The sequence below is a fragment of the Carlito syrichta genome, unplaced genomic scaffold, assembly GCF_000164805.1.
Source record: "Carlito syrichta isolate Samal-C Ts95f unplaced genomic scaffold, Tarsius_syrichta-2.0.1 Scaffold269186, whole genome shotgun sequence".
Taxonomy (NCBI): Eukaryota; Metazoa; Chordata; class Mammalia; order Primates; family Tarsiidae; genus Carlito; species Carlito syrichta.
The window spans coordinates 274,101-286,016 of NW_007213282.1; the positions used below are offsets into that span (position 1 = coordinate 274,101).

The 11,916-nt window shown below is 33.6% G+C and overlaps 1 protein-coding gene across 1 annotated transcript in view; it reads left to right on the forward strand.

The window, feature by feature from the left end:
- Nucleotides 1–11,128, forward strand: part of LOC103254083 (utrophin-like) — a gene marked incomplete at both ends in the record, with an annotated part of 282,458 nt that extends 271,330 nt beyond the window's left edge. Inside the window, 3 exon segments of the mRNA XM_008052243.1 lie at nucleotides 3,448–3,605; nucleotides 5,719–5,885; nucleotides 11,017–11,128. Coding sequence (XP_008050434.1) covers nucleotides 3,448–3,605; nucleotides 5,719–5,885; nucleotides 11,017–11,128 — 437 coding nt within the window.
- Nucleotides 11,129–11,916: the final 788 nt, after the last annotated feature.

Genomic DNA, 11,916 nt, shown 5'->3' on the forward strand with positions numbered 1-11,916 from the left:
GCCACTGCACTCCAGTCTGGGCGACAGAGTGAGACTCCAACTCAAAAAAAAAATAAAATATATATATATATATATATATATATGTTGATAGACTAGAACCTTTATGGACATAAATAATAATCCGAAATAAATATATTTTATAGTTGTGACAAAGTGAAAAGTAATAAATTTTTTTATTTATTTGTATTATGTTTGTTTATATTTACCAAATAAGTCAGTGGCATTTCTTTAGCTGTCAGTTAATAAAAGGCGCCTTGGCATTGGAGAGTGCCTGCACTCAGGAGCCAGGTAGACCTGGCTTGAAATCTCTACCGCTTAGTAGCTGAGTGTCTTTGGGCAGATTATATTATCCCATTGAATACTGCCAACAAAGAGGTAATATTACTCCTGTTTCACAATTCAGGAGACTGAAATTTAGTGAATTTTCTTCCACTGAAAATGAAACTAATCATTCCTGCTGGAAAGGAATTAGGGATAATATATTTAAAGTATCTAGAAATAGAAGTTGTTGAATAAGTGATAGCAATGCTGCTAAGTCTCCAAACTCTTAACTGTTATAACTTGTCTTCTGATTTAATGTTTCTCATAAAATGTGAGTCATTTGATCCTGCCATGCATATTCCCAGATTATTCTTTAGAGATAAATCCATATATTTTGGGGAGAGGGTTAGGGATATTTTATGAATGGAGAAAAACACCAAAAAGTAAGAGGAAATTTGATCACAACTCTGTAAACTTGCTTCAGTTTTGTGTCTTACATGAACAGGCATACACTTACCCAACTATTATTTTCTGGGATCATTGGGGGTTATTTGATGTTGAATTTCAGGTCTAGACTGTGGTGGCTTGTTTTTCCTATACAGTTTGACAAGAATGTCAATAAAAAGAGATATGGATTTGTATGAAATTAAAAGCTGATTGTAGTATCAAGAGGTGAGGTGTCACGATGGAGTGAGAGCCTAGTACGTCATGCAGAAAAACTCTTTAAACAAGGCTTTTGTTTTGTGCCACTTTGTCCAGAGTTTAAGTAGTCTTCAGCATCATAATTGTGAAAAGATAAAGTTTTCAAAGCTGAAAAAATTATCATTTCTATAATAATTGGGAAAGAAAAATGTTAATGAAAGCATCAGTGTTCCAAAATCAGAAAATAATTTTTTAATCATCCATGAGGTAAGGTATGGAGTTTTCTCATGCTCCTGAAATAGTTAGGGATCTCTGAGAGTAACAATTATATTTTAGTGCTAAATTTACTCTGAAGTAACTGAAAATTCAACCTCAAAACTTACGTTTTCTGTAATTCAACATTAAACTTTCAGATTTTGGCAGGGGAAGCAGAATCCCGTAATGAGAATTTCTGTTATTTAATTTAATCCATGAAGTATACAATTTTAGGATTTAATTAAATAAGCAATCTTATGGGTTGCAACCTCTCATCTAAATCTTTACTGGAACATCTAGACTCTGGAATATTCTTTTGTCTTGCTTTTTACTTTGGAATCTTAGCAACTCTGATATCCGTTTTGATTTCTCCAGTGATATCAGGACACTTCCTCATTATTCTCTCTTTTATTAGAATTATTACTCAAGACAATTTGCTGTTCAAACTCAATGGCAGAAGTGCCATTCTGTGTCAGTTGGCATTTGCCTTGACATTGATTCTACAGTGGCCAGTGTCAGGGTCTGTCCTGTGGCACCTCCCTCTCATAGTGCCTTTCTGAGAATATCCCATTAGGTTCTAAAAGTACCCTGACCTTCGTGCTTGTAGCTGGGTGGCACATTTACAAAGAATCCTTTTGAATTGCCATTTGCATCTCTTCTGTGCTGATTTATTGGAATTTAGGTTTTAGATTGTGACTTTCTTCTTGTGGCCCACTCCCACATCGTGACACTGCTTTTTGTATCTGACTATGAGGTTAAAAATGTGAACTTTTGTAAGAATTTAGAAATACGCAAAAATGTTTAAGGATACTTTGCTTACTTCCTAAAAATGTGCACTTCTCTGTAAAGCTTATTATACATATGCATCCACTTCGTATTTACTTAATAAGCCTCTTCCCAGGAACAGGTTTTAAATGAGCATCATACTAAGACTCCTGGATAAATATTTTTGACTATGACAGTCTTATTTATTAAAAAATGAGATGACTCAAGTAGAATTCTAACCGAATCTCAGTGAAAAAAATAATAATAAAAATTAAATTTATCTTAACTGAATTTGTTTTTCTGTGTGTGCTTATAAAGCCATATTTCATTATAATTACTGTATCAATACAGTGAGCTTGGTTCAGTTTCACTGACAGTTTCATTGTTGACAGTGTTAGATCTAACACTATTCCCCTTAAAATAAGAGAATGATACATTTTGATACATTTTGATCTGATATTCACTTATCAGGTGTTGTTTGAAATCATTTTTAGGATCTAATAAGTATTTCTTTTCTTCTATTTTGGGAAAATTTCATATGAAGAACATTTAGATTTTGTACTTTTGAATTTCTAGAACTTGAAATTCTGCTTCCAAAAAAGTTTTAATTTTTATAATGAAGTAGATTATTTTTATTTGAATTTTCTTCTTTATTCTAAAAGTAACCTATTTGAGTACATTAATTTCATTGTGAGCAATACTGTAATAATTTTAATCTTCCAAATATTACATATGGTGAATAAAAGACAGATGAATGCTACAAATAAAAGTTTTAAATTTATTGAATTAAGAAAATTATAAAACAGATTAGTGATTTTTATGATTAGAAAAGCCTAAAATACAAACTACATGAAAGTATGTGTAAATTTTTGTTGTCTTATAAATAAAAGTATTTCATTACATAAAGTAAAACAAGAAAGTTTTTATAGCTAATAAGGAATGAAAGACTGGTCTTTAAAAGAAAAATACACCTTTTTGTGCTTTTTAATGTTTCTTATAAAGATAGACTTGAGCATAGATATCAAGGAAGTTAAAAAATATATATTTAATAGAACATTAATTTAGGCATTAACACAAAAAGTTGGCAAACGAATTTGTTAAAAGTTAAGGGTTTGCTGTTTAAGATACATTTATTCCTTTGATAAGTCATGAAGAAACTTCTTTTTTACTCATTCTTTCTCAATAAGATGGAAAATCCTTATGAATTCTTTAAAATTAACCCACATGGGTTTATTGTAACCATTTAAAAAGGAAATTTGTCTTTATTGATCTATACATATATATTTATGATCGTAGAACATTTGATTTTTTGAAGGAACATGTGGTTTCATTCCTGATTAAAGACACAGAGAATATTAAGATTTGACTATAAAGAGCGTCAGAATTCAAGAAACAACTGATATGATTCATGTCCCCCTGATTTTTTTTTTGAATCTATGTAGTTCAATCTACATTATCAAAGATCATCTTAAGTACAAGAACAGTGTAGGTAGATGGAAGCTAACCTCTTGCCTCTCCTTGCAGATCTCTTTAAGGAAGTGGCTGGGTCCACAGAAATGTGTGACCAGCGCCAGCTGGGCCTGTTACTTCATGATGCGATTCAGATCCCCCGGCAGCTGGGTGAAGTAGCAGCTTTTGGAGGCAGTAATATCGAGCCTAGTGTCCGCAGCTGCTTCCAGCAGGTAGGCATGAAGGATCACTGGTATGTAGAATATGTTGGGGAAGGGTTTTGAGGATGCTGCAAGAAATGAAAGAGGGAACTTGGACTAGAGGCAAATGGTGGAAGGCTTTGAGTACCATCCAGGAAGTTTGTATTTCATCTCTTAAGGCACGTCATTCAAGGAATGATGGTATTTTTAAGGAGGTTTGCTGTTTTTCTTTGGATAAAATCTAAAACCTTTAACCTATGCCACTAGATTCGTCCCCGCCCTTCCCTGCCCTCCTCTTCTGCCACTCGTCCTTGACTCCCTGCCCTCTAGCTATACTTCTGTAATTCACTGATTCCTACCATAGTGCTTCTGGACCCGTGCCTTCTGTTTAGTATGTTCTTCCTTTCCCTCTACCCACTAACTCCCTTCCCCTCACTAAGCCTTATTCAGTCTTCCGATTTTAGCTAAACTCTCACATCCTCTGAAAATCTTTCTCTGACTTCTTCGGATAAGGTTGTTTCTGTATTTACCTTAATAGTCCTCTGCCTCTTTCTTCTCCTGATTATTACAATTATGATAGCATACTGAATTGTACAATTCATTGTTTAGGGTTTATTTCTTCTATAGAGACCTAAGTCCCATGAAGACAAGGACTATGTCTATCTGTTTACTGCTATATCCTGTCTTAGTTCATTCAGGTTGCTATAACAAAATATCGCAAACTAGGTGGCTTGTAAAGAACACACATCTATTTTCTACTGTTCTGGAGACTGGAAAGCCCAAAATCAAGGTGTCAGTAGACTCACTGGTGGGGGCCCACTTGTACCTCCTTGCTGGGTCCTCACATGTGATGGAAGAGGTGAATGAGCTCCCTCAAGCCTCTTTCATAAGGGTACTAATCTCCTTCTTGAGGGCTCCACCATCATGACCTGATCTCCTACCAGAAGCTCCACGCCCCGATGCCATCCCCCTCTCGAGCATGAGGTTTTAATACAGGAGTTTGTGGGGAACACAGACATTCAGATCATAGCATATCCCTCTGAACAGTGCCTTGAACATCATTACTACTTTAATAAATATTTGCTAAATAAATGAATAAAAATGCCCTGAGTTCTTTCTAGGCAAGATTTTAAAAAGATATATAAAATAGAGATGTTATTACAATAGGAGTTTTTCTCTTTGAGAATATACATACAGAAGGATAAAGATACAAAAAGTTTTATACCAATCTAAGTTACTAATTTTAATCTGGGAAAGCACTTTAGTTCCTGTTTAGTTTTTACTGCATATAAAGGCATTTCAGTGTTACTACTGATGTTATACACATACATAAAGTACAAGCCTATGGATATTTTGCCAAAGCATAGCTGGTGATTTATCATTGCCTGGGAAAAAATTGCTCACACTGTGTCTTTGAGGAGAATTGATGTCATGGGTTATTACATTTTATAATGGCCCTTTTTCCTATTTTAAAAATAGAAAAAATTTCAAATGAAAATTCTAAGTATGATTTATAGTCACATGTATTGGTTCATAGAATGACCTCAGCAATAGTAGTAGAATGAAATTGGTAGAAATGTACCAATGTGAATTTGCACATCTGAAAATTACTTAGTATTAGGACCTGAAGAGGAATTGAAGAGTTTTATGTAATTTATCATGATACATTTGGAAATTCTGCAAAGTACCTTCATAGCAATATGCCTCCAGTGTGATGATGTAACAGGATTAGAGCAGGACACAAAAAATTAGAACTTTCATTTAAGCATTTATAACAACCTTCAAGTTTGTGAAGTTATCAGTGGGTCTTCCATAAATTGTTACTGCCTTAGATGAATCAGTTTTATAGAATTAAAGTATTTATGTGAAAAGATTTCCTAGAATTGTGTGGTTTTGGTTTTTGCTTTTGTTTTTTGTAAATCTGAATATATTGAGGTATTAGAATATATGCTCTCTCTTCTTTTAAGTTCTAGAATTTTCTTGTCTTGAAAACCCCTAAAGATTTTATGACTTAACCTAGAAAGAGTTATTTAACTTTCTCCTTACTTCTGAACAGATTTTCGGAAGATTATGATGCAACAAGATTTGTTACCATATAAATGAAGAAATTTTCTTCGCTTTTTAAATATATTTGTTTCTTCACCAGAATAACAACAAGCCGGAGATAAGTGTGAAGGAGTTTATAGATTGGATGCGTTTGGAACCTCAGTCCATGGTTTGGCTGCCAGTTTTACATCGAGTGGCAGCAGCTGAGACCGCAAAACATCAGGCCAAATGCAACATCTGCAAGGAATGTCCAATTGTTGGATTCAGGTAAGATGCACTAGTGGTGGCAGTAGACTATTTTCTGTTCCGTTTTTGTACTCTCAGTGGTATGTTCCTCTTCCATTCCCATTTATTTCAATTTGGAGGTTTACCTTCTAGATAAATCTATCTACAAATGGCATTTCTTCTTCTAACCACCACTTGAAACTTGTTTTATTATTATTGTTTTTGTTGGTTTTTTTTATACTGCTTTAGTTCAGAACCAGATATTTTTATAAATTTCTATTTATTTAGGTCACAGAAATGTTCATGCATGATTGATTTTAAATATACAACCCTGATGGAATCTGGTGAATGGTCTAAGGTCTTTGGGGTCCAACTTAGGAAGCAGGAAGCAACATTTAAATTCTGAGAAGTAATCAAATTACTTTGTGTTACTTCTGCCAAGTTTGGTGTAAAGTATGTTAACTCTACTGTTTACCTTTCCATGAGGAGTACTGCTAAATGGTATTCATTAATGTAATCAATCAGTGCATCAGACTCCTCATTTTGTGACCCCCAGAGCAGACTGTGCAGGATCTGTGGTTTGCCTAAGATGAAGTTTTTTGGCCATCCTGGTTTTTTCATCCTCTTCTCTTAAGATAAGTATGCATTTGACCTCTTAGAATATACTATATTTCTCTTCTCAGGGGAATCTGGAAAATAGCCTCAGTTTCATTTGGAAATTTATTATGAAACCACATAAGCCTACTCAGCAGGGGAGCTCAGCATTTTTTATGTACCTTTCATTCATACCTGAAAATAAATTAGCTGAGATGGTGATCCTCTGATGACTCAGATCAGGAGGACTGGGATTGGTTGTTGTTGTATATAGTATCAGTATCTTGAGTTAAACTCAATTGTTTTCATTTGACTGACTTCATCAGCATAATAGTTTATATGAAGCATATGACTGCATTCTTTGTGGGTGGCTAACTAATAAATAAAACTAAAACTTTCTCTTCTCTCATGCATTATGGTGTAGTGGGGGAGGCTATCTAAAGTGTAGGAGAGTCTTTCCACTATGCGTTGTAAGAGAGTGAGAAGGCAGATGGTTAGTTCAAAGTAGAGTCAGCATAAACCTGGCAGACAGCCAAGATGATGAAGCCCCAGTGAACATCAAAGGGCAAATGTTAGAAGGAGGGAGATGGAAACGCACAATTTAAATGCAACAGGTTTCTTGGAAATACTGTTAGAAGTACAGTATCTCGTGGACATAGATGGACAGGAAAGGAAGCAAGTGGAATTTGGTAGCTCAGGATACTACTGGTAAAATTATCCAAATGAGAGAGAGAATCATCAGAGCTGATAATCATTCCATTTATAAAGTGCTTACTCTATGCCAGACATTGTGCTATAGTGTGTTATGTGTCATTTCATTTACTCTTTATAAAAACTCTGTAGAATTGGGAATATTATCTCTACACATCAAGAAACTAGACTCAAAGATTAAGCCATTTACCCAAGACCAGATATCCAATAAGTAAAGACAGTTATCCAATAAGTAAAGCTATCCAATAAGTAAAGTAGGGTTGAGATTCAAATCCAGAACTTTTTGGTTCTGGAGGTTGTGCTCTTAATCAAGATGGTTTCAAAAAGTAGATTGCATTTTTAGGAAAGGAGAGAATCAACATTAAAAAGTAATTAAATTATACTTAAAATAATTGGTTGTTTTTTAGATTGGAAAATACAGTTTACTTAGAAAGTAAATTAGAGAGAGAGAGGAGATTCACCTTCCCAAGGCAGGGGAGAGGGGCCAAGGCTAGGAAACATGATGATCATGGCACAAGGAGCCACATGGTCAGACCATGGGTTAGCAAAGCAATGGCGAATGGAGAGAGAGAGAGAGAGAGAGAGAGAGAGAGAGAGAGAGAGAGATTGATTCACCTCCCCAAGGTAGGAGAGGGGGTCAAAGCCAAGAAACTTGATGGCCATAGCTCAAAGAGCCATGTGGATTTACCAGATTTTAACAATCCAATGGCCAATACTGAAAAAATGCTGATTTAGGACATTAATTATTAGACCAAAAATATTACACTGGCTATAAACTGTTTGTGTGAAGCCACAGGAAATGTCCAGATTAATTGACTTGGAAAGAGACTGGCTCATGTAGAATCTGGCATATATGGCTATTGGTATATGTCCTAGAGAGTTCATGAGGAACCAGATTTCTAAGAGGCTGTGAACATGGAGAGTGAAAGACAGGACAAAAGACTCTAAAAATATTAGTGTATGAGTGAACTTTAAAGTTTTCATTCTTAAATAAAAAATAGCCTGAAGCAACTGTAGCAAAATATGAAGATTTAACAGCTGAGGTGTGGGAACACTAATGTTTATTGTATAATTCTCTCTATTTTTGCATGGATTTGAATTATTTCATAAGGAAAACATGAAAAGCAACTATGAAGTGTAAACAGTGTTAAGTGTTAAATTTCAGTGCTTAAGTTTTCTATATTAATATAAAATTTACCAATAGGTATCTCTATGCTAAAGATGTAAAGTTGATCACATAGTCAGAGATCAGAGTTCTAAAGATGTAAAGTTGATCACATAGTCAGAGATCAGAACTAGCTCTGGAGTCAGGCTGTTTAGATTTGAATTCTTGCTCCTACTGTTTGGTGCTGAGACTCTGAATAAGTCACTTGGATTTCATGAACCTGATTTCTTCAATTTTAAATTCTGAGTGTTTCCTCATAGATCATTAATACATGGAAAGTATTACTGAGTAGGCATTCAGTATTACAGACTAGGCATTCAGTACATGTTACCTTTTTTATTTATTAATAACATCATTAGTAGAATAATAGCTAAGCCTGTGAGTGTGTCACTGAACTTTTCCATTAAGTGAAAATACTAGAAAAACCTGGACAATGATGTTGTTTAGCAGAAGGCAGGATTGGAAAGAAATATATAAGGAAGAGAAAGATTAACAGGATTCTTAAGAGAAGTAAAGATGCAGAGTGTTGTGGAAATCAAAGAGAAGGCTTTAGAAAGATGGTAGGGGTGTTCAAGTGCAACAGAGATATTCTAAAGATCATATATGAGAATGGACCTTTGAATCAGGAAAAGCCATTGAGAATCTTAGAACTTTTTCCTTGTTATGATAAAGATGAAAGACAGGTATCAGGCTCAGGAAAAAATGTAGGTTAGTATGTGCCGATGTTTTCAATAAACTTAGCTATAACTTAAGGAATATATATGAGGATGTTGAAAATGGTAAGCTAGTAGGTGTTGTCTTCCTTTAGCTTGCATATATATTTCCCCAGTTTTCTATGTTGAGAATGTAATACATTTAAATTTTGTAGTTCCTGAATAAAAGAAAAATATGTCTATAGCTGATACCTGGTTTAGGGACAAGACCAAGCAAAGGTTTCCTCAAGCTAATGGTGACTAAATTATTGTGCAAAGATTATGCATTAAGGGAATGACAGTAAGAACAATTTTAACAGTAAAATGGAGTCAAGATAGAATAGGTTTTAGTGGCTCTTAGTTACAAAGGGATATCTCTTTCTCTGAGGCTACAGAGAAAGAATGAAAGGCAGGTACAGAAATAAAGACAAAGCATTGTAAAATAAACTTAATTTTAGACTTTCTCTATCAAGCTCCTATTCTAGATATGTGTGTGTATTATGTATATACATATATATTCATTTTCTCTGAACTTTTATACATACCACTAGAGTTTTTCACTAATTACTTCCAAATTAAATTTTAATGAAATCTTAGATTTACAGAATGTTTCATAAGCTGGGAATTGTTTCAGTTAGAATCATACACAGTTGCTTAATAGCATAAATAAGTTAGAGTTTAAGTTCTTTTCATGTATACAAAATGTGGGAGTAGGCAATCCAAGACAGTTGCTCTGTGGTCACCTGGGTCCCTACTTCTGTATTTATGCTGTGTCATCCCTAATATGTGATTTCCATCTTCAAAGTCACCCTCATGCTAGCAAGAGGATTATCTTGTGTATGTCAGATACATTTTCTGGGAAGGAGAAAGAGAGAGCATGCCTCTTCCCAACTGAGTCAGCCCCTTGAAATAACAACTAGAACCCCACACAATGACATTGTCTAGGTATTGCACTGATTACCACCATCAGCAAGAAAGACTAAGAAACTGTTTTTCTCAGGACATATTGCTAAAATGAGGTAATAGTACAAGAGTCTGTTGCCTGTAAAAAAGGAAAATGGCTATCTGCCAAGGGAATATTCAGCAATAAACAAAACACTATTTAGAAGAAAATATGTCAATCATATTTGTTAAGCCATGCAGATAGATCAAGCTATATTGTTAGCATACATGATTGTTCCAAACCAGTAGTTTCCTTGTAAAACTAAGCTGACTGTAGTATGAAATATGCAGATTGATTTCTTTCAGATCGATTTGCAAGTGATTTTGCAGGTCATTTTGGAAGCTATTCAAGACTTAATAGTTTACAATATTAACCTCACATAACTGTTAAACTTTGTTTTCATTTTCATTCTGTTAGTCCTATTACTTATTTTTTTCCTGCAGATATGGGTGTAATTTATGTTCTTAGTTCCACTGGCAAGACTGACAATATGAAAGATTTGGGAGAATATGTTTTCCACTCAGACCCATAGAAACTTACTGTCTAGAGGTTTGCTCCTCTAGATTCTGCAAATGAAAGTCAATGTGCAGTGTCATTCTTATGCGAGAGATTTAAAAACACCATTTCATTTAAGAATACCATGTGATTAAGGTTTTATTTAATTTGCTTTTCATTATGGGGTATTTCTTGATTTTTAAATTATGACTAGTTTAAACCAAATACAAAAATACTCATTGTAAAAAACAGTACCATTATGAGGAAATTTTAAGATTCACTTCATATTGATGGCATTATTTTAAAATTTGATATGTCAACTAATAAGTATAACTAACTCTTTCCCTCTGTGCCATTTTTCATTCATGTTCAAACATTAGAGAAAAATCTTCTGACATGGATAGTTGAATCCATATCATGTATAAACAGATAAAAATATGTTTTAGAGACTTGAACTCCAAAAATTTACTTTAGCCTTGGTGCCTTGGATTAATGAAATTCCTTAAAGGAAATGATTGATTTAGACTACATAATAGGAATGCAAGCCAATGAATTTTCTTTTCTCCTCTCTAGGTATAGAAGCCTAAAGCATTTTAACTACGATGTCTGTCAGAGTTGCTTTTTTTCGGGTCGAACAGCAAAAGGTCACAAATTGCACTACCCAATGGTGGAATATTGTACACCTGTGAGTACTGAGCTGCTGCTGTTTTTTATAATGCATTGTTTTTGAATTAACTAGTATCGAAAATTATATTCAGTTTATTTGGACTTAACATTGTTTTGGAAAAAAGATAACTTTCAAGATTGCTTAACTATTTTTTTTTTGCTTTATTTTCTTTTAAGTAAACATATCTATGTTTAATTAATTAATGCAGAAAAATTAATTTACTAACTTTTTTACAACTGAATTTTGATTTTAAACATAACTTTTTGTTTTTTCCCCTCCCAACATAACTTATCTGTTAGCAAACTATTTTAAGAGCTCACATTGACCTATATTGAAAATTATAGTATATAATGAAAAATCATGTTTCTTAGGCATATTTCATAGTTAAATATTGTTTTCACTTTAGCAAAAATGCAGAAGATCGAGAAATTAAAAATATTCATAAACCTAGCTCTTGAATAAACTTTCTAATATTTTTAATGTCTCTGATTTTGTTAAGATTTTACTTACTTTTGCATTTATGCATTTCTGTTTCTGATTTTTTTCACTTAACGTTCTGTACAACAAATGTTTCCCCATGTAGTCACATAGTATAATTTTTGTAGTCATAAAATTTTTATTTGAGTGAGTCACCTTTTACCTAACCATTCTTTTACATCTGTGTATTTCGTTTATTTTTAATTTTCCAATATTATAAAGAATACTCTTAGAAATATCTTTGCAAAGACAACTCTTTCCACATATTATGTAAATTATATTTTCATAGGAAAAAGCACTAGAAGTACTATAGTGATCTGACTCAATGA